At 42.4% G+C, this 22,787-nt stretch overlaps 1 protein-coding gene across 2 annotated transcripts in view; it reads left to right on the top strand.

Moving 5' to 3' along the window:
• Positions 1–1,458: 1,458 nt before the first annotated feature.
• The window catches only part of EPHA4 (EPH receptor A4), a 141,742-nt gene continuing 120,413 nt past the window's right edge, over positions 1,459–22,787 (top strand). For both annotated transcript variants that reach the window (XM_079923489.1, XM_079923488.1), the window contains exons 1-3: positions 1,459–1,589; positions 4,636–4,703; positions 8,804–9,467. In XM_079923489.1, coding sequence (XP_079779615.1) covers positions 1,499–1,589; positions 4,636–4,703; positions 8,804–9,467 — 823 coding nt within the window. In that variant the 5' untranslated portion in view covers positions 1,459–1,498. The remainder of the gene's footprint in view (positions 1,590–4,635; positions 4,704–8,803; positions 9,468–22,787) is intronic.

The raw sequence follows: 22,787 nt of genomic DNA, 5'->3' as shown, positions 1-22,787 counted from the left end.
ATGAGCTGCCGCCGGAGAGGGAAAGGCGCTTCCATCTCTCCGCGGTCGCCTTCCCGCTGGGACCAAGGCCCGGGAGGAAAACCTGGCCCTACACCGTGGGGAGCCAGAAGAGGGGTGGTTTGGGAGGAGGAGAGAAGGAGGGAGGCCTCGTCAGGAATCGGGGCGTCTTCAAACGTCCGGAGAAATTCACCGAGTCACGTCGGGGGCCGGGCCCCGGGCCGCCTGCTGCGTTGCGGTCTCTGGGCAGCGCTCAGTTGGCTGCGCCCGCGTCCGGGGCATCAGGGGACAAACCAGGGCCCAGTGCTGCCTGGGGCCCCAGGAGGCCCACAGTGACACCCGCAGCACCTCGGCGGGGGCGGCTGCGCGGATTTCTGCGGGTTCTGTCGCTCACCACCGTCTACTGGGGCGGCGAGAGCTGTCCGGACCAGCGCAGGGGAGCCACGGGAGCGCAGGGCGGCAGCAACCGCTCCGGGCACCCCCCGAGCTCGGGTTTGCGGCAGGTCCCGGCACTTCCACTTCAGCTCTTCGCCTCTACCCCCCGGGCCCCGAACTTGCTAGGCCCGGTTCCAGGGACTCCCCACGGGGAACACACAGTTGATTCCGGCAGCCAAGGCCATCTCGGGGCGCCTTGCCGGGGTGGGGAGTCCTGTCCCGGGGGCCGGGGAGGTGGAAGCGCCTTTCCCTCCACGGCTGAGCGCGGAGATGGGGCCTGAGGGGGCTTCTCCGTTGCTAGAAAGTCTTTCGTTCAGTCTCTGGAGACAGGCCGAGGGCTGCACTCGACGTTGGGGACTGATTAGGTACCGCTCTCCAGGCAGCTGGGAGCCTGGGAAAAAAGCAGTAATCAAGCCACAGAACTCTCCCCAAAGAGCATTTCATATGTAGATGCACCACAGACACAAAATGGGGCCAGGAGCCAGGTAGCAGAGAGAGGCCGCGGCCGCGCGCAGGAGTGAACGTGTAGCCTGAGTCGGGGCGCGCGGGAGGCGAACACTTCGACCCTCAGAAAAAGAGCAACAGCAAAGAGGCAGGTCAACTTGATACTTTTTTTTATTGCAATAAAAGAGCATTTTCCTCCATCTCAAACCGCCCGAGGCGTAAGATTGGGTTCCCACCCTTTCCTCGGACTTCCCCCAACCAATTCAGAGTCTTTCGAAGCTCCTTCCGCCGTCCAGGGGCTGGACTGCTGAGATGCGACCAGGGGACCCGCTGCTTCACTCCAGCAGGGGAGGGACGCGGCAGAACTCGCCCCCTTAATCCCGGGGAGACCAAGCGCCCAGCCGAGCCGAGTGGGCGGGGCATAGGGGCGGGCTCTGCTCATCGGGGGCGGAGCAAGGCAACCCCTTCTGCGCTACTATTGGCTGCAAGCCCCGGACTGGCGGGTGCACGTCACGGGCCGGGCCCACCCCCTTGGCAATGTCTTCAGCCTGCTGCACTCCTAACTTAAGCATTTATTCCACTGGGATAGAAGCGGCAGGAGCAGCGTTAGCACCGGCGAACCATGGCTGGGATTTTTTATTTCCTCCTCTTTTCGTTTCTGTTTGGGATTTGCGACGCTGTCACCGGTTCCAGGGTGTATCCCGCGAATGAAGGTAAGAACGGGGCGGCCTTTCTGCGGTCTGGGACAGAGAGGCGAAGATCGGCGGGTGAATGGTCCCCGGGAGCGCGAGGCCGGAGGGTGCAGGGGGATCCCGGCGCGAGCGGTCGCCTTGACTCCGGAGAAAGGGGTCTGGAGCGACGGGAACCGCGAAGGGAAGGCGGGGAGCGGCCGGGCAGCCTGCCTCGGGGCGGTGACCCGTGCGTGTGGCGAGGTTGCCCAAGTTTGTAGCGAAAGGACAAAGTTTATCGGCATCCACCGGCGAGGGCAGCCCGAGGTGCCCCGAGGGGATGCATGGGAGACAACGCCAAGAAAACAAATAAATAAATAAATTTTGTGGACCTACTCCTACCGCCACTTACCCACTCAGCCCAGGTCGAGGGGGAACGGAAACCTGGAGGTCCCTGAGGGTATGGTGGTGCTCTCGGGTTCTTGCGAAAGCTTTGCGAGCTCTGGTTTCTGCAAAGTTTCCCGAGCCCTGCGCTTCCCGGGACCTGGCTGCCGGGCCTCCGCCGCGCAGCGGTCGTGGCGCCGCTCGCCGGTCGCCGGTGACCTGATTTGATTGCTAGCACCCGGCGTCAGATACCTTTCTCCCAGCCGGGCCCCCGTGCCGTCGGGGTGCGATTGCTGGCCTAGGGGACACCAAGCTCCTCATGTCACCCCGCAGACCTTGGGAACCCGCTGGCAAGCTGAACGTACTCGAGTTTTAGCTTTTTGCCCCTACAACTGTACACCGGGTTAGTTTGAAGGGAACGTGCCGGACCAACTGGATCAGTGTAGGTGCTCAGTTTTATGTGCGTCTGTTTGGACATGCTGGAGGGCTCTGTGTGTGTGTGTGTGTGTGTGTGTGTGTGTGTGTGTGTGTGTGTCTGTGTCGGGGAGGTGGGGGTTTATCATTTAGTTTCTGATGATCTCAGAGAAAGGCGAGTTGCGTGTGCGTGTGGGTATGCGCGCGCGCGCGCGCGCATATGGGTGTCTGTGGGTGCGCGGGTGTCCGCGTCGACGCGGACAATTGTGTGCCTGTGCTCGAGTGCCCCGATTGTGTGCGCTTATGTTCCGGCGATGCTCGCGCTCGAGCGTGCGCGCAACTGGCTCGCCGACTCCTTCACCTCCCCACCCTCCCCCATCCATCCATCCATCCATCCATCCATCCATCCGACTGTCCATCTCTCCAGGATCCGTGCATCCATTCCCGTACAATCTATCATTTTCCCTGTTCCGAAGGAGGGAGCCAAAAACCAACTTAGCCTTGGCTGGGCAGGCGGTGCCAAGAGCTCGCCGGACGCAACCTCCCAGAGATTCACACACCTGCCGGCAGACAAGGCTTGGGAGGAAAGAGGCGCTCTGTCACCCTTTCGATCTCCTCTCTCCTACCGACGTGGGCCATCTCGGTCCCTGCTGCCCCTCGGTCCCTGGGGTCGTTCCTCTGAGCGATATCGTGGATCCCGCGTTCTCCTGACTACTTCGCACTCTTGTTAGGACGTCCCCCAAGACCTCTCTGCAGCAAACGCAGAGATTTTTTCCTTTTTTCCCCTTGTTTTTTCTTTGGGGAGCAAAACTTGGGAGCCCTAGACAAAAAAGGCGGTGATGGAGCTGTAGGCTGATGTAGAAAGGAGGGGGGTCAACCCCTCTCCGACCCCTCCTCCCCCTTAAAAATTAATTCATTTTGTTGCTTTTTATTCCCATCACGTTTTCTTTTCTCCCTTTTACCCTCCCTTTCTACTCCCTTCCTTTTTTTGTAAATTGGGTCTTATTGTTCCCTTTGTGTCCCTAATCCACCTTACATAAATCCAAATGGATGTAGCGGGCTTTTCTCTAGAGACCAAGAGGAGAGAAGGGGGGGGCGCAACTCCGGGCGGGAGCGACCCAGGGAAGGCTCTACATTTTAAAATAATTAACAGAACCTAGGAATTCAGGTTTCTCGGGAAAATCAGGAGAAAGAGGCTCATTTTTAACTACTTTGACGTCGGGGTGAAATGAGAGGAGAGGTGGGCAGAATTCAGGGGCCGGGGGGCGGTACTGAGAGTTGGGGTGCGCACGAGCAAGGGTGAAGGTTTCCCATTTCCCACCCCTCCCCCAGCCTGAAGAGCCAGCCTCCCTGATCAAATTAATAACCCAGTGGTTCCTTTGAGATGGGCCTTTCGACCCCCAGGCCTGCAGATCTCGATGGGAAAGACAATGTGGAGAGTTTAGGAATTCATTGCGTCGTTTTCAATGTTCTCGGTGCCTAGGACTGTTCCAGCGTGGGCGGGGTGCGACCGTCGTATAGCCGCCCTCCCGGTCCCCCCAAGCTGGGATGCATACTCTTAGGTGTAGCACAAGCATACTAAATCTATTAGGCAGTCCTCCATAACTAAAATTTAAACCAGTGATTTCCTCTTGGGGGAAGGAGTCTCCGATTGTCTTCAAAAAGGCCAAATAGAATACTTAAGTGTATTTGCATTCTAATTCCACACGTCTGCCATTTCCCCCTTCTGAAACTTTGATATTTAAAAAAGCAGCGGATACCACATCCAGGGCCTATTTATTTGGTGGTGGAGGAAAAAAAAAAAAATGGTAGGGGAGAGAGCCTTTTCATGACCCTTTTGAGTACTCTCTGATAGAATTCACTTGTGGCTCTGTCACCATGATGATGAGTTATGCGGTCATCTGAAACTTGCAAAAACAAATAACTCTAGTAGATACCAGACAGAGATGAATGCAGATTTTGCTTGGGAGTGTAACTGCCCTACATAGATATATTTATTTTTTGAATTGTACTTGAGATTCTCAATTCATCCTTTTTAGAAAAAGAATCAACTGAGTCCTGGGATGGAATTTTAAATGCTAAGCAAGTTAAATAAATAAGAACCTGCAGATTTAAAGAGGGGAGAAGATCGAGTGAGTAATGATTATTTACATAAGTGAGACCGGGTTTAGGTTTTGATCAGAGTTGGATATGCACACCCTCGGCACATATGGAAACGCTCAGGCAAATGGTTTTTTGTAGTATTGGCTTTTTGCAATTGGAAATTAATCTATTTTTCTTTGGTTTTTTGCAGTTACTTTACTGGATTCCAGATCTGTTCAGGGAGAACTTGGGTGGATAGCAAGCCCTCTGGAAGGAGGGGTAAGTTCCGAATTGCTCTCTGATCCACAGGGTAAAAAGGAGTGATTAGCAACTTTCTGAGAGTCCTAATGGCGTGATTCTTGTTGATTGTGGCCGGGGGTCAGATTTCCGCCATGGCCTATGAAGTGAATTACGCTTTGTTGGAGAAATCCTATACTCCCTTTGGATAGCTCTGTCATGGAAGAACTGGAATCCAAAAGGGGTTTCCAAACTAGGAGATTGGTGGAGGCATTGCCTTAGATGCCTATTTAAGACTAAAACACCAACAAGAAATACGATCTGGGGACCAAATTCGTATTTATGCCTATTGCTGTGATAGCCATGAAGTCCTGACAGGGTTAATTTTAGAGCAATTGTTCTATTTCCAGAGGAGGAAAATGAATAAATAAAAATACCAGGGAGAGAACATTTCTAATTGTACCAGGAGCAGGTTTAGTTCTGTGTGTGAGCAGCGGGGGGCTCTGTAACTTGCTATGACAATCTTAAATCAGCTGCTTTTCGCTTGCACGCTGAGAGGAAGCCTTACAAACTTGTACCAAGGGCAACATCTATGCAGAAAAAAAAAAAAAAGCCCCAAGTTTGGCATTGTTGTTACTAAATATGAAAGTTAAAGTATTTGGAATCTTGGATCTTTGGGGACTGGGGAGGCTGGATTATAGCGTATGAGAGGGCATCACTGTTCATTTCTTCTTGAATTTGCCATGAGAATAGAATTAGGTCAATAGCCACATTCTCCTACCCCATCCTCCCCCCTTAATAATAGGTCAGAATGAATCAGCTTTGGAAAGAAATCAGTACAATGTGTAACTCTGGCATCTGCCAAACTGAAACTCTCAAATCCTTTAAAAATTAAGCATATCATCCTACCTTTACTTGATAGTCTACGACTGAGCCATTTGATTAAAAGCGGTGGGGGTGAAAGATTAGGAGTCTTTATCAGGCAAAAATTGTAATGCCAGCACCCAGTACGGCGCTCCACACCTGGCCATTGAATAAACAATAAAGGATTGAAAAAAAATAAAGATTCACAGAAACTGTTATAGAAGATGGGCTTCAAAAATAAGACAAGGCAAGAATGGAAAATTTTAGGCTTTTTCCAAAGCAAGTCTTGTCATCCATTTGAAATAAAATGGAGATTGTCCTGCCTTCCTGTTTTTCTGCCTGAACTTGACTGAAGTTGGTTGGGTCTCTGCTGAAAAATTCTAGTCTGCCCTCAAAACCATTTTTTTTTAAAGGGAGGGAGAATGATTGGCAGGTCTCTGGCAGTGTAGACAGGCTGTATTCACCGCTGATTGCAGGCAATTGCCCTCATCCTTTGAATGCGAAGAAAGGTACAGCTTTATCTTGTGAGAGTCAGACTCTTGTTAATCCTATACCCTGGAAAGGTCATTGATTCAAGGAGGCTTTCCCATGCTACACCAGAGGTATTGCTCTGTAGGCCGAATGTATTAGAACTGCTGGCAAAACTGAGGATGGAAGGTATCAGTACTTGCATTAAAAAAATTAATGAGCCTTATTTTTCTTACTGGCTGTTCCCAAGTTTGAAGAGAGGATACGTCTAGTATGATTTTGGACCTGACTTGTTACACTAAATATACATGTGACCTATTGAAAAGCAAGGAGTAACACATTTTCAAGTACAGTTCATGGTCTATCTAGTTTCTGGGAAGCTTTTATTGCAACTTAATACGCTACAGACATCTCCCTCCCCCCACCCCAGCTCCCAGAGAACTGTTGAAAGAGCACCTGGTCACTTTTTCTAGACACAAAACTTCTTTTGGTTGTCTCCATGCCCCTTAAAAAAAAAAAAAATACTGTGCATAGCTGACTGTACACAACCCAGAACCTTTTATGGGCAGAATGTGGACTTCTGAATATAGAATGTATTCCTTCCCTTTCCTTAAATACCATGTGTGTAATGTTTTAAATATTGTTAGGAAACATAAAAAATGAAATTTTATTTGTGTATAATAGAATTAGTCCTTCCAAACTACATAGTAGCCATTGAGAAATTATGTGCCAAATTATAAAGTTTAATTAATTTCTAGATTTTGTAATAAAGAAGACTTTTTGGGGCCTAGAATGAAGGGGTAAATTGGATATCTAACAAGTAGGGGGTGGATTGGCTTTAAAAAAGTCTTTCTGAGTATACAAGCATATTTGAATCTTTGGATTATTCTGAAATCTCTACTTATTGTTAGAACAGTTCACATCTTTCTTGGCTGGAAATTTGAGATTATAATTTTGACGAATAATGACATTTATTTGTTTGTTGTTGTTGTTATTTTTAAAAAGAAAAAGAAACCTTATGTGACAATACCACCAGGTCAAAAATGAATTGTAGTCACTGTTCTTTCATTTTGCCATCAGAACAGCTAAGCAGAACCTGAAAATAATGGAAAGTGATGGTTTCTGATGGCAACACTGTAGCAAAAACCTCATTTCTTTTCAGTGTTCATTTAAAGGAGTATACTGAGTTTCTGACACTGATTGTAAAATGCAAAACTAAGGGGAGATTTGTCCTTGTTCTGCTGAATTGATCAATGTGTTTAGACAATTAAGTTCGGGCTGGAAAATTCGAATTAGACCTGAATTATGTGTATGAACTGTGGAGATATCCCTATGTGCTTTCATTTACATTGATAAATGTGTTTTTCCATATTTCCTTTGTTCTGAGATGAGAAGCATGCTGAGTAGGTTTTTTTGAAGGTGGGGATCTATTTTTGGATTTACATGAATTTCCCCCAAATAAGTAAATTACTGGTGATTTATTGCTTAGTGGATAAAAAGAAATTTTAATCACCACAGGGCACTTAACTCTCCCAGTTCTAAAACTTTCATAATGGTGGCAGATGAAAGGGATACAGAATTTTATGCATTATGACCCTTCACATAGTAACATTTCCATCCATTGATAGTTTTCCAATGCACAGATGGGAAACCTGTTAAAAGATACGTTATGATTCTGTGTACTTCATTGGCTTGAATGGAGCTTTAAGTATAGCTATTACAGAATACAAATTTTTTTTAAACTATCTTTTTTCTTCTAATTATATTCATGTGTTAGATACTTAAGCTGATTTATACCAGATCTATATAAAGGAACTACTGTAGATATTAACGAAGAATTGGAGGCTGTCTATCAGTCTGGTAGGAGCCCCAAATTATCTTGCTGCTTTTAGGATTATTTTAAAAGCCACAGCGAGAATGAAACTACAACGCTAGTCACAGTGAATTTTGCTGAACTCAGATTATCCCACTATGAGAGTCTCTATGTTAGGAAGTAGATTGAAAGAAAACCCTACTATCCTTCTTTAATTTTCTTGGGCTTTGACTCATAAATACCACTTACTGTTTTATTCTCAATATCCACAGTCTATTTAGAAGCAATGCACGTGTGCATTCGTGTTTACTTTGTTTTAAAAATAAGAACAGTATACAAACTTTTTGACTGAATACATGTTCTTGAAAAGTGTTCTACCATTATAAATGACAGTGTATTTGAGAAATCTAACCATAAAGTTTACTCTCTGTCTTCCCAGGATTACCAAAACCAAAATGGTGAGATTTTCTTTACCCCTTTAAAGAGTAGTGACATCGCCAAAAAAAAAAAAAAAAAAAAAAAGACTTTTTTTTTTAGGTATTAGAGAGCAGAGTTCTGACAGGAGCACCACTGATTGACTGATAACTGTCTTCCTTTGGCAGACTCTGCACTTCCTGCTCTTAATTTGCAGGTCTCTGCTCAGTTGTTGAAACAATACACATACTAGTTTTTTCATTTATGAGTAAGTTCGAACTGTTGTCACTTGAACCTGTAGCAGTTGTAATAGGTGAATTTGAGGTTGTTAGACCACCACGAACGAGGAACTGCTGAGAACTCAAAAGCAATCAATTCAGCAAAGCCTCTGGATCTGAGGCAAAAGAGTGAAAATTAAAATACTTTCCCAATATAATATCACCTTGGTGAGGAATTAGTGCTGGGTAGCTTTCTTTCTTACTGCAACAAAAATCATCACTGTGCTATGAGGGTAAAATAGAACTGATAAGTCACGGTGTGATGAAATGTTTGTAATCGATGCATTTCCTTTGGATCTTTGCAGTGGGAGGAAGTGAGTATTATGGATGAAAAAAATACGCCAATCCGAACCTACCAAGTGTGCAATGTGATGGAGCCCAGCCAGAATAATTGGCTGCGAACTGATTGGATCACCCGAGAAGGGGCTCAGAGGGTGTACATTGAGATCAAGTTCACCTTGAGGGACTGCAACAGTCTTCCGGGTGTCATGGGCACTTGCAAGGAGACGTTTAACCTGTACTACTATGAATCAGACAACGACAAGGAGCGTTTTATCCGAGAGAGCCAGTTTGCCAAAATTGACACCATCGCCGCCGACGAGAGCTTCACCCAAGTGGACATTGGCGACCGGATCATGAAGCTGAACACGGAAATCCGGGATGTAGGGCCATTGAGCAAAAAGGGGTTCTATCTGGCATTTCAGGATGTGGGGGCCTGCATCGCCTTGGTTTCGGTCCGAGTGTTCTACAAGAAGTGTCCGCTCACCGTTCGCAATCTGGCTCAGTTTCCGGACACCATCACAGGGGCCGATACGTCTTCCCTGGTGGAAGTTCGAGGCTCCTGTGTCAACAACTCAGAAGAGAAGGATGTGCCAAAAATGTACTGCGGGGCAGATGGTGAATGGCTGGTACCCATTGGCAACTGCCTATGCCATGCCGGGCATGAAGAGCGGAATGGAGAATGCCAAGGTAAGGAGAGCCATCTTGTACTTTTCATTAGGGCTGAGTGCACATAATTAAATCAGAGATGAGACTAAATGGAGTAAAGCCAGTAATTAGCAGCCCCTGTGGGATGTGGTGGGACAGAGGGGTCTAATGAGTAAGTGCTACAGCTCCAGGTGGCAAAGCTAAGACGATTCTAATACTGACAAAATAAATGATGCTGCTGTAATCAGCAGAAGGCCAAACATTTGCTAACAGGCACTTAGATCTGAACCGGCTTGATGTGCCCTCTGAAATGTAAATGAACAAGCTGAAGAAAGGCCCTGATTGATCCTTGCTTAAAGAGGGCCGACACATTTTCGAACCATGGTTCTCCTGTCCGTAAACATCTCTCCTCGTGTGGATGTGTACATGAATGATTTAAAGGTGGAATTAGGATTTGTTGTTCCAGTTTCCTCCTGCTGATTAAAATTGAGCTGTGCGAGGAAAGTCCAGTTTTTCCTGCCTTGTGGACCAGTGTAGACATGGCCCAGCAAAGTGGAGTGGCAAGGTTTCAAGTGCCTTATGTTCCACTGAGCACCCATTGATAGGGTTTCCAAGTGAAATGAATCTTGATGAAAGACCTCTTGATTTCCCTGAGGAGGTGACAAAGAGCTAGGAAGAGTCTTCTTATTCGATCTGTGGTCAGAGGCAATAGTAAATTGTAATCCATTTTGATTATTGAGTTTCTGAAGAAATCCAGATTTTTTTATCATGTTAATTACTATTTATCATATTACTAAGGTGACTTTTTTTTTTTTTCCCTCTCACCTAAAGTCCTGTGTCTGCAATTCCCTCTTCCCTTATTTCGCCTTTCTGGGGAGTTTGCAAACTTGTCTTCTTTATAGCAGCTTTGTGTTTGAGGAAGGATTGGGAGTAATCCATATTTATATGGATTGCTCATGTCATGTGTGGATTAAGGCTTAAAAAAAAAGCAGTTATTCCAAGATTTTAATTTTTGCTTGGTATTTATTTTCAGTGGTTATTAATAGTCTGCTGCTGCCAGTCTTATTATGGTTACTACTAAAGCGTGTAACTCTTGGTCCCATCTCTGGAACAGATCAGATTAATCTTTTCTCAGGGTAATTGTTGAACTGTAGACTGCATTGCCACATGGTTCATCTGATTTGGCGATTAAAGAGCCCGAAATAACTGACTGCCAAACAATTTGTCTGGCATTTCAACCATCTTAATGACAGGGTGGGATTAACTATGGAGCAATCCACTTGACTGATTGGAAATCAACAGTTATAACCTAAAGAAAGTTGCATTTGGGGTAGTTTGGTGTTACAGAGTTATGCATTTCTCCTTTCAGAGTTCATAAGTGTCATTCTTGATCTGCTATAGTTATTTCTAGGCATAGCTAACAATGACTGTCTTTTAACTGCATTGAAAAGTAAAACAGAATAAAGGCTGGCAACCTTTTCTGTTGACCTAGAGTCAGAAGGTAAACTTGTGAACTTGAAAATTTAAAGGTTGGAATTTCAAGGGTTTTTTTGTTTTGTTTTGTTTTTACAAAGGTTGATTTCTTGCCATTTTGTTAACTCTTGACTTGGCAACTACTAGCTAAGCTGTACCAAATGGAAACCCTGAAGTAGATTCTGGTATTAACGTTAGAAAATACGTGAGTGCATTGTTACTGGCACTGAAATTACAATCATCATAGCAGGAAGAGTGAAATGAATAGGGCAGTGACATTGCATCACATTTTAGAGTAAATTATTCTGCCTTTTTGATTTTTGTAAGACAGGACTTGCACATCTTTACATTTCAAGATTCTTATATATATTTAAACACACACACACACATTGTCTTCCATTTCTTGCTCAAATGTTCATGCTTCTGGCATTAGTACATTTCTCTGTATCTAACGTCATTGATTTCCAATTGTCACAGAGCCCAGTAACTCATACGTTGCTGCACAGTGAGACTCCTTGACATTTTTACAACCCAAATGAGAAGGAAAAGAGAAAAAGATGGAGGGGGAAGTGAATGTAAAGGCAATTGAACATGGCAGTGGTTGGCTTTATGGAAATAACCTTGGGAATCCAGTTCATCATCATGTGGTCCATGGAAAGGGTGAGGCTTCATGTTTTAGGTCCAGTCCGTTTCTGAGCAAACTGTTCCTAACACAAGGCGAGATATTTAATGGAAGGGGAAGGTCGATTAAGCTATTTTTGAGAATCTTTGTTCTCTGCACTCTTGCTACCCAGGTATTTTCTTTGCTACTTGTAAAATGATTAAATCTTTCAAGAAGACCCTTTTTGCACAAAACCTTGCACTTTGCTTGTATTTAAGACTACCAGGTAAGAATCTCTGATGAATTTAGGGAGGAAGAAAAAACTTGAATGACAACAATTCTAAAATTCCAAATTTGAGTGAGAATTTTTAGGGATAACTCAAGACTGTAAACATCTTAAGAGTAATGAAAATGGTTTCCTCCATCCGTGCCATCATTACTGGAGTATCAGGATTATCTAGGAAGAGCAGAAAGAACATCAACACAAGGAAATGTGTCTCAGTTTGGTCACTTAGCTGCAAGACCTTGAGCATTTCTTAAGCCCTCTGAGCCTTGGTTTGTTCATCTATAAAATGGGTTGATAATAATTGTACTTAGCTTAGAGACTTGCTATGAGGACACAGTGATGTCAAATTAGTAAAAATCACCTTTTAGGTCATAAAGCATTAATCTGATGTTAATGCTAACATTTCCTTTATCACTCAGCTCTGACCAAGGTCATAGCTGTTGAATTTTAAGGTTGTTGAGTTAAAATGGTAAAAGGGAAGTCCATCTTACAACCGCTCTTAGAAGTCAAGGACAAAGATAGGAAGCATTGCCTTTGCCCTAACAAAGAATAACATTCATTTGAAAATGATATTTGGAGAGTGTCATTTTTTTCCCCTCCCCTACAGGAAAGAGAACTTTCTTCTGAGTGAAAGAAAAGTGATTTGGAAGTGGGACAAGAAAGACCAGGGCGTAAAGGGAGCTTAAGAAAGGATATAAAGGAGAATGGGCAAGTCTTCAGAACTCTGGCTGCAGGTTCCTCCCCAATTGTCTTTTCAATGGGTCTGCTGTGGCAGGACAAATAGAAGAACAGGTGAAAGGTCACCTACTTCCTCATCCATCTTCCTTGGGGTCTGGGAGGTCAGAGTGAAGATTGATTAAGATCTTAAATGTTTGACAAAAGATCCTTGGGCAAAAATGGCCAGGGCGGGTGGGGGCCTGGGGTGTGCTGTTGTTTGCATCTAACCCTGGTCATCGGCTGGAGTCCTCAAGGGACCTTGGGGACAGGACTACACTTCCTCTTGGAGTTCTTACCTCCAAGCAGTACATGCAAATGCAGGCGGAGGTGAGTGGCCGCGTCAAAAGTGTCAAGAGCGGCAGGGTGATGGCGGGCATTGCCTTCTGAAGCAGCTGCAAGTTCATTCTGCCCTTGAATACCATTTTCTGAAATGCTCTGGCTCGGTCTCAGCAGGACAAAAAAGAGTGTGAGCCACTCATTTGTCTTCTCCAGGAGAATGTCTGCCTGGTGTTAGCAGTAGTTTGAACTTGCCTAGTGATTGGGTGCAGCGGATAAGTAACTGTGCTAGTTAGTAGGAAAAAGGAAACAAAATTCTCCTGAGACATGTCCCCCCCACCCCCGGGAGGGAATGTTCCAGATGTTTTACAGGGTTGTTTTATTACCTCAGAAATATTAAGCAGGAGGAAGAGAGGAAAAGATTCTTTATTAACTTATTCTTTGCTTAAATAAAGAGCTGAACAATGAAAGGGAAGTCACAGGTTTACTCTTTGTGAAAGATTAATACGCAATATTTTCAGAGAGCATGGATAAAAATAATACTAATGAAAAGAAAACATTCTTATGGAGTCACTTAAGGCCAAATAATGCTAGGTAGGAATTAAACCTTGCTGAAATACATAATTTTGCTGTAAATTGTTTGGGGTCCTCTATATCTAGGACCTATATTATATATCATTACATATATGATACCTTCATATCAGCGAAAGGTATCTTATTAAAAGCTCTTTTGAGAAAGAACGATACAGAAATGCTTTGATGGCTGTAAAATAGTTCCCATCTGGGCTCTGAAAAGAGGGAGAGGGCTGTGTTTAGACAAAAATTATTACTTTGTTTTCCTAATGTATTATAGAAGGACCGTAGGAGAACGCAGTACGGGAAAGGAAGCATTTAAAATATAGTTCAGAAAGATACTGTTATATCCTTTCCACTTCTGAAATTTTTCTTCTACCTTTGAATCATGTCTTTAAGAATCAATTGCTCAAGTCACATGGCTGCTTTTATCTCTGGCTTTGAAGCATGGCTGTGATCATTGAAAGACACGATTCTTTACATCTGAGAAGAGCAGGGTTTAATTATTGTCCTTTTCCCCTTATACTTTTTTATTTTCCCTTCTACGTGTGACCAGGCTTCTTTTGTGAGTGTGAATCAGGCAATGGTCTCTATTTGGGATTCACCAAAGCACCACGTAGGAATTACCTCAGGGATGTTTGAATCCGATATTTAAGATTTGATGATTTATTTTAATCTGACTGAACTTCCTTGTACATTTCAAAAATGAATTAAGACACAATTATTCTGTTAAGACTTGAGTCTTTAGGAGAAAGACAGATTAAATGGCGTTTCAGTTACTACAGCGCGAAACAGAGGTGGTCATGATACGTGTTTGACTTTCACATCGTTGAATTTTAATACTTAGGTTTTTGGGGGGCAATTTTTTTTGCATTTAATTAATGAATTTAACATCACCAAAGAACTGTATGCTTCAGACTCTTACTCCAACTTATTTCTGAGTTCCCACTCTTTATGATTTGGTAGATAATGCAAATACATCTATATTCATGTATTTTAAAATATTATAGAAATGGAATCATCTTCTTGTCATCTTGTTTTTAAGATGCTTGACTGTTTGTCATGGACATCACTCCATATTAGAGAATATAACTTTTTTTCATCCTTCATAATTGATAATTAATATTCTGTAGTATGAATAGATCATACTTTAGTTTTTTTCCTTGTTGGTTGATAGTTAGGGTGTCTTAGTTTTTCCTGGTAATATTTTTAAGCAAACACTTTAATTTGTAAATCATACATGTACATTTTTTAAAAATTTGGATTAGCCTTGCTTTGTTATTTTTCTGGCTTTACCTTGGACAAGTGAATTTAGTAAAACTTCTTGACTATGAGCATGGATGTGGAGGAGGTCAGTCTAGGATAACCAGACAAGTAACACCACTGACAATTAAGGAACACAGTGGAGTCTCATTAAATGTTCATTGAACGAATGAATAAATAAATGCATAAGGTATTGTGGCCTGTTTCATATTAAACATTTATTTGGTGGAGTAGTGTTTCATGGAGTCAACATGCTATATCAGAATCTTTGCATGTGACTCACGTATTAGGAGGTCCTTTTTTGTAATTCCTACTTCAGTTGGGTCTTAACTATTTTCGTCATGTTTATGAACCATCTCTATGACCTGAATGTTCAAAAATCTCTGCAGCCCACGAGTTAACATAGTTATTAGCACAAAAGGGCTAAGACCTGCCTTTGAAGTTGGAGACTTGAGTTTAGTTTCTAGGTGTGCCGCTTAACCAGGTGTGCAATCATGGTCACTAACTTAACCTCCCCAACCTCAAGTTTACATCTGCAGATTGCTGACAATGGTATGTTATTACGTATGATACACACATATCAGCATGCGTGTACAAAGGGTTTAGCACAGTGCCTAGAATGATTAAGCACTAATGAAGTAGAAAACGTTATTGTTAATTTTATTGTTGTTCGATAGAAATATGGTGACAGTATGGGCTATTAGGTCATTGTCTGTCCAACAGTGGAAACCGGTTTAGGGTTTGAAGTAGATTTTTTTGGCGGGGGGAGAGGTGAGGGCAGTGGTGACATATGCAAGGGTGTAGGGGATGGTATGAAATGGCTGTTCTTATCTGCATTGATCAAATCCTCTGTTCTCCAGCCTACTGCAGTGATTCTCAAAGTGTGTTCCAGCTGGGTTCCCCAAGACCCTTTCATGTGGTCTGCAAGGTCAAAACTTTCATACTGATATGTCATTCGCCTTTTCCCTCCCCTTTTCTCATGAATGGAGTTTTCCAGAGGCTACCTGATACGTGATAGCTCATCTCATCAAATTGAATAGAGAAGCAAGTACGAGAATCCAGCTGTCCTTTGTTAAGCCAGGCATTTAACGATGTCACTCTTCTCACTAATTTTGTTTTAGAAAATAAAGTAATGTTTTTCATTAAAACATATTGTGTTAACATGTAATGGGTTTATTATCGATACTTTTAAATAAGTTCCTCTCAGTTTCAATTTCTAAGGGTAAATATTGGTAGCTTTAACCCACATAAACAAAAGCACGTTGGCATCCTCAGTTGTTTCTAAGAGTGTGTAAAAGGGTCATGAGACCAAAAAGTTTGAGAACCGCTGCACTGGTCCATCAGCTTTTTGTTTTTCTGGCAGGTACAGAGAGTGTACTTCTGTCTTCTGTAGACACTTTAAAGTTAAAGTAAAATAAGAAAGCTCTGGAAACTTTCAGAATCTGGGAGATTTAGGTAGCTTAGGAGAATGACATTTATTCAACCCTTTAGATGTTTCTATAAAATTAGGCAACAATTTGTAGCCCTTAGCTTTTTAAAAACGGTTTATCTGTGTCCAATAACATGCCTCAGTGCTCTCTTAAGTTTTACTGTGCTTGTGAGAAGGAATGATTAAAGAAGGCCTCAGCTGGCCCCTGGACCCTGAGAGACTGTATCTTTTTCACTTAGGGCCTAAAACCTCTCTCACTGTGTCCCCTTCCAGCTGGTACCTCTGAGCTATTTTGGGGGGAGGAGAGCAGGTGAGGTCACTGGGTCCCATGATCTGGAGGGTAATTAATAGTCCCATGACTAAATGGACATTTTATGAATATTCAGAGTCTGTTTGGGCTTCTGGGGAAACAAGCGGGTTGGTACCGCTGACAACTCCCTTTGGAGACACGGAGCGTTTTCTGCGTGAATGCGGGTCGTCAGCTGTCCGCCTAGGGTTGCTTTTGCCGGCAGCAGATTCCTCATTTGCATATTCTGTATGCGCCCTCATGCAAAACAGCACACCCATTTCCCCCTTTCACAAAGGCTAGAGGGCTTCCTTTGGAAACTCCAGCCAAAATCTCCTTCTGTTTATGCAGAACCCAATGATTTAGACACCATGCAAATTAATTCGGTTTTGATTTGAATGCTTCCAGAGATTGGGGGTGTAGGCGGAGAATGGGGTATTTGCACAGGGCCCTTTTTGTACACAACTCCGCACCCTCCCCGCTCCCCCACGACCCAGTGTGTCTGGTTGTCACTCCCCGGGCCCCTTGCCCCATGCAAAACAACCCACGGTCCCGCTGCTCTTTTTTTTTTTTTTTTGCGGTACGCGGACCTCTCACTGTTGTGGCCTCTCCCGTTGCGGAGCACAGGCTCCGGACGCGCAGGCTCAGCGGCCATGGCTCACGGGCCCAGCCGCTCCGTGGCACGTGGGATCTTCCCGGACCAGGGCACGAACCCGTGTGCCCTGCATCGGCAGGCGGACTCTCAACCACTGCGCCACCAGGGAAGCCCCCGCTGCTCATTTTACTGTGACCTTTGGAAAGGAACCTAGTCTTGGTGAATCCCTTGGCTTGTGTGTTTAGTGACAGTTTCAGCTGGAATCTTGCTGTTCTTTCTGAGGAGAGAGGAGATGGCACTATTCAGATTATGCTAGGAATGTTTAGAAGTGGCCCAACAAAGGGCTTAAAACATTGTCAAGTAAAAGATAAAATTCTTGGAGAAAGATTTGTTAAGGTCTCAGGAAATTCCAAAAGTAGGCTTTAGGTCACTAGTGGGCTGGAACCTATTCACTCATTCAACAAATAGAAACTGAAAGCGTATAATGTACAAATCACCATTGGTATTTTCATTGTGTTAGTGTCCTTTATCTATGAATGAACACAACCATCTTCATACCTAGAATCATGATTAAAATCTCTTACTTTCACTTATGTCCCAGATAAATTTCTTTCAAAGGCATAGTAACTATAATTCTGTTCCTTATTCTATATGTATATTCGCTTTGGGTTGAATATTGCCTTTTGAATTCCTGTCTTCCCATCCCACCCAGTGTCTCCAAATTTACTTAACCTTTGCTTTATTCCTTTAGAATGGTAATGCGAGCACACTTATATTTAACCCAACAAACTTCACTTTCCGCTTGAAAACAGCACTGTCTTCAGAAGGCCGTGATCATATGTATTCTATAAACTAGAAGAAGAGGACCGAGCATGAAATGTTTTTGAAGTTCAATTAGTTTTGAGTTCGCACTGATTCACAGGGCAGCATAGGCAGACTTTGCAGTGTAATTAGGCGGAAGGGCTGGGTCAGCTAAAACAACATCGAAATGTAGAAGAGCTTCGGTTTAGCTCCACGTGGCCTGACAGAATTTGATGATGCTGTTCAAAGTCGATTTGGGATGGATTATTAGGATTAAAGAACACCAGAAGGCTCTGTACTTGGTATAGTCTCTCGTGTCATTAGTGGATGAGAAAATTCAGCTGCTTCTCTGTCTGGCTCTTGTTTCGAAGAATGGATTTAAACAGACCCACACTTCTCAAAGGTGATCTTACTAACCTCTTCTTAATAAGTTACAGATCTCCAATTGCTCAGAATCCTGAAAGTACCATTTGAAGTAAGTTGATTGATAATTATCATTTCCCCTACCTGTACAGATACTTGCCACAGCAGTGCAAAGCTATGGTACAGTTTCTTAATTACCCAGATAATCCTGTTTGCTTGTATTTTTAAACTATGAAGTGCTGGGTAATTATTCAATTCTTAATAGAAGGCAAATGGCAATGTAAACAATAATTAGGATGTTAGACAGACTAATGCGCTTCAGAGCAAATTGGATTTTTTTCATACTGTTCAGCATGAAGTCCCATAAAGCTAACAATTTAGAAGCAAGGCAAAAAAGGTTCCATTTGGTTCATATTTTATGGCGTTATCTCTTCATGGCTTGTTTCTGTGAATAGCAGTTTGCCCCAATGAAGCTGGCTGCGCCCAAGCCAACTGTTTCCTCTGTAACAATCGCTTCCCTGCTGTTTGACATTTGGCGATGTTCTCGCAGGCCTCCAGATTGGTCCTTTGTCTGCTGCAGATCCGAGGGGTCAGAGGTTAACAGAATACTGATTTCCTCTCATAATACCATACCAGGTAAATATGGGCCAAACTCATGATTAGTTAAGACGCAGCTAAGTAAGGAGTGCTTTTCTCATGGGCTTTTGTCCTTAAGAACTTCCCTGATTTGAGATGCTGAGTTTCCCAGCTCTTTCCTTCCGCAGCGGCATCTTCATTACCAGAGCTGCTGTCTCTTTTATATAGCTTTTCCCGTTAATAACCATTCACAACTAACAATATATCCCCAGAAATACATGACCTGAAAACTGAGCAAATCATCACGTTGGATGAATTAATTTTACCAGCTTAGCAATACTTTGCAATCTTTACACATTTAATTATGTCTTGTAGTCTTATCTGTACTGCGTGTTTCATGGATGAAATAATAAACTGATAACAAAGGCGGTAGACAAAGATCCTTTAATGGTGGTGCTCTTACCCGCCCTCCATTTTTTTTTTCAGTCCAGCCTTCATGGTGTGTTGCCAATTAGAGGTATAATTAAACAAACAATTTTATTCCCATTTTCACCATTTATGGAGATGTCCAAGCATTCATCAATATGCTATTAATATTTTACATTTAATTTAATGTAAATTTACATTTACATAATTAATATCAGTTTAATTATATCAGTGTTAATTTTTCTCCTAAGGATTAATGTAAGCTACTCAATAGGTTATACCTTAATTGTTCATGTTGGACACACAGGCTGTAGAAGTTTAAAGTATCTTTCAAACATTCTGTTACTATCAATTAATTAATGCAAAGGCCACCTTTGTGTATATCCCTATCCCATTTCTATTTGGCCAACCTCCTTCACATTGCACTGTGACCTTGATGCTTAGATTCATTTGTTTTCAGTTTTAAGTGTTTGAAAAAGACATCTCTCCTTTGAAAAACAGTTTCCTTTTGAAGTGTCCAGCTTGGCACTGACTGAAGCAGCCCCCGGGCCAATTAGCATGTTAAAAGAATGGGTCAATACCTTTCTGCTTCCTCCACCCTCCTTGCTCTCTTCTGAGGGGGAAGAGTTTTGAAGAACCCTAGGAGGCTCTTGACAGATGTGCCAGGGAGACTTCAAGAGGATTGTCGATTGCCCTGAGTAGGGAACATTGATGGTTTGATCTAGTGCCCAGACAGCTTCTCTTGGCCATTTGAAAATGGATGCAAGAGGCACTGACAGCTTCAGGAAAGCTCTAGCAGTTCATGTAATTATGGAGAGGATTAGAAGAAAAGTGTTGGGAGAAATAAGAGATCAATACAGGGGCACTAGTTGACTTGAACTCACCTTTAGCTGTTAAACACTACATTTTGTAACATTTAGCCTATGCACATGGAAGACTATTTTATAGGTTGGTTTTTTTAAGGGTTGTGTAAAGCCATGCATTAGAAAAAAACCATAAGCAGCCACTGATTTTTGAGAGCGGACTTGTAGGTAATTAACACTGTAACACTTCTAGTACTTAAGATGCAAAGGTGCTAATTAACTAATGGGAGAAATTGAGATTTCATTACTCTGGTCTCTAACGAGGAGCCAGCAAAGATGTGCAGCTGAAAGTAATATTTTGAACAGTCAGGTTTCTTTTAAAGCATTTGCTTTAGGAACTGCCTGTTTATCCTAGAGTTTTCAATTAGCACTAATGCAGGGCTACAGTAAAACAATATAAAAGCGCAGTAATTTTGCACCAAGGAACTCCTGTTGATGGAAAAATGAGAACGTTGTCTTTGCATGATTAAAAAGAAAAGCTTTTAAAAAGTTTGAAACTCACCACCTGAGGGGCCCAAATGGTCTTGCTTTAGGAAGTTATCCTTCACAGGACAAAAAAATGGCTACTGTACTGAGCTAAACAAAGCCCAGTACATACTTTTTTCTAAACTTCAGGAAGGATTCTGGGATCCTCATTTACAAAATGTTGTGGCTGTAACTATTTTAGTAATTTTTAAATGGGTACTTGATAAGGCAAGAATTTTGCACTATGATTTCAGCAATTGTACTGAACTATTATCGGATCTTTCCTTTTCTTCTAGAGAAACAAAGTCATTTACTGAAGAGAAGTAATGTCTGACCTTATAAAAATCACAACTATTATTGCAACTTTAAAAAATAGATATACTAAAAAGAACCCCTACCCCCCTCAAAAGGATCGTTGACTTCTACTACAGATAATGATTGAAAAACAGAAACCTATTGAGTTTTCCCAGTATTTCCCATTATATTTTCTAGCTGGTTATCACTGATCTACAGGAAAGCTATTGATTTTTCTATGTTTATCTTGCATCCAATCTTTTTCTTGAACTGCCTTGTGAATACTAATAGGTTTTCAGTTAATTCTCTAGGTTTTCTAGAGAACTAAGAGTTTTAGGTGCAAGCAATCATATATTTTTCCTTTAAAAAAATTAAACCTCTTATTTGTGATTTCTATCTTACAAAATTGGCCAGAATTTTCAGTCCAGAGAAGAATAATAGTGTAGATTGTAAGCATCTTGATTTTATGCCCAATTTTAGAGGGCATAATTTAAGTATGCTGTGAGATATATTGTCTTAATATCATATTTCCAATTTTTAAACATTTCTAAGGAAGAAGGGCTTTTGAATTTTGCAATACCTTCAAGTATCTCTTTTAGCTATGTGACCTTTCCGACTTGCTGTGTTTATGGGATTGAATATATTAGTAGATTTTTCTGAAAATAATCTGTAAACTCTCTTTGCATTTGTGGAAAAAAATCCTATTAGGTGGCAGTAAATTTTGATAAATAGTTCCTTAAATTCTATTTGTTAATCGAAAATGGTGATGAAGAGCCAGGATTTTGGAATAAGAATTTAATTTTAATCTCAGCTTTATTTACAATGTGACAATGGGCTCTAGGTACTCAACTTTAGCACTTTTGTTTTCTCCTCTGTAACAGGAGAATAATGATACCTACCCCATGGGTAGCCTTAGGATTAAATAAGGCAATGTATGTAAGCCTTACTAGGAAGTGACATCTATTCAGTGCTCAGTAAAATGTAGAAATTTGTATTATTTTGAATTTTTAATAAATAACCAATTGATATTAAACTATATATTCCCTTTTTCTCTGTCTTTCTCTAACTGTATCTCTTTCTCTCTTTCTCCCCTCCTATTCTTAGCAGGTTTTAGGATTATAATTGAGTCATAAAGTTAATTACGATAGTTTTCCATTTTTTAATTAACATTGGGAAAGTTAGTGTGCAGGGGATCTAGCTTTACTCTGCAAGTTTGAAAGATTTCGCCATTAAAACTGGCTCTAGGCTGTGCACTTAGGATATGGGTACTTTTCTGTATATTTGCTAGACTTCAATGAAAAAATGCAACAACCCCAACAGGAAACTAGCTCTGGAACCTCATTCATTTGCTTTTCTAGTCACATAAATGACTCTTCCAGTCCATAGTTAGATGTGTTCTCTGACTCTGATCTGGGCTATTCCCAGCCTCTGTTGACTTCAGGGCTGAAAGCACAGATGCCACATTGCTCTCCTTTGTAATTACATCACTGAGATTTCTCATTACTTGTGTAGATCTTAAACATATAAGTTAAAGGCAATAGGATCGTTCGACCTGGAGTTAATGCATAGGTATGGTTGAGCTAGTCATAAATCAGGATCCTGGCTGTTAATGAGGATCTAGTTGAGATGATATTTAATATCTCATTAGGAAACGCTACATTTCACTGCAGAGTGAATGTGGATGCAGGTCCTCTGAGCTGTGGTGCTTTGCTCTTTTTTTTTTTCTTTAATAGAGAGAGAGAACTTGAAGTGACAGATTCCCTGTTCTAGAAACATCTGGTGTTCCTTAGAGCCGCAACTTTGACATCATAATCTGTCAATATTTTATATTGGTTTTGAGGATTAGTAAGCTTCATTTTTTTTCATTTCAAATTATTCTGTGGGCCTCATGCAAGCTACACGAGGACCAGAGGACAGATATCGCCTCAGTATAAGGAAAGACCCATCTAATATTTTGAACTAGACAAGAGTGGAATGTGATGCCTTTTGAGAGGATGAGTTCCCCTTTGAAGCTGGTGTTCACACTGGCTGGATGACCCCAGGGCATCTAACTGTATCCCTCCAGTAAGAGATTG

The sequence above is a fragment of the Stenella coeruleoalba genome, assembly GCF_951394435.1.
Source record: "Stenella coeruleoalba genome assembly, chromosome: 6".
Taxonomy (NCBI): domain Eukaryota; kingdom Metazoa; phylum Chordata; class Mammalia; order Artiodactyla; family Delphinidae; genus Stenella; species Stenella coeruleoalba.
Note: the sequence above shows the minus strand (reverse complement) of the source record. Positions and strands in the feature narration are given on the sequence as shown.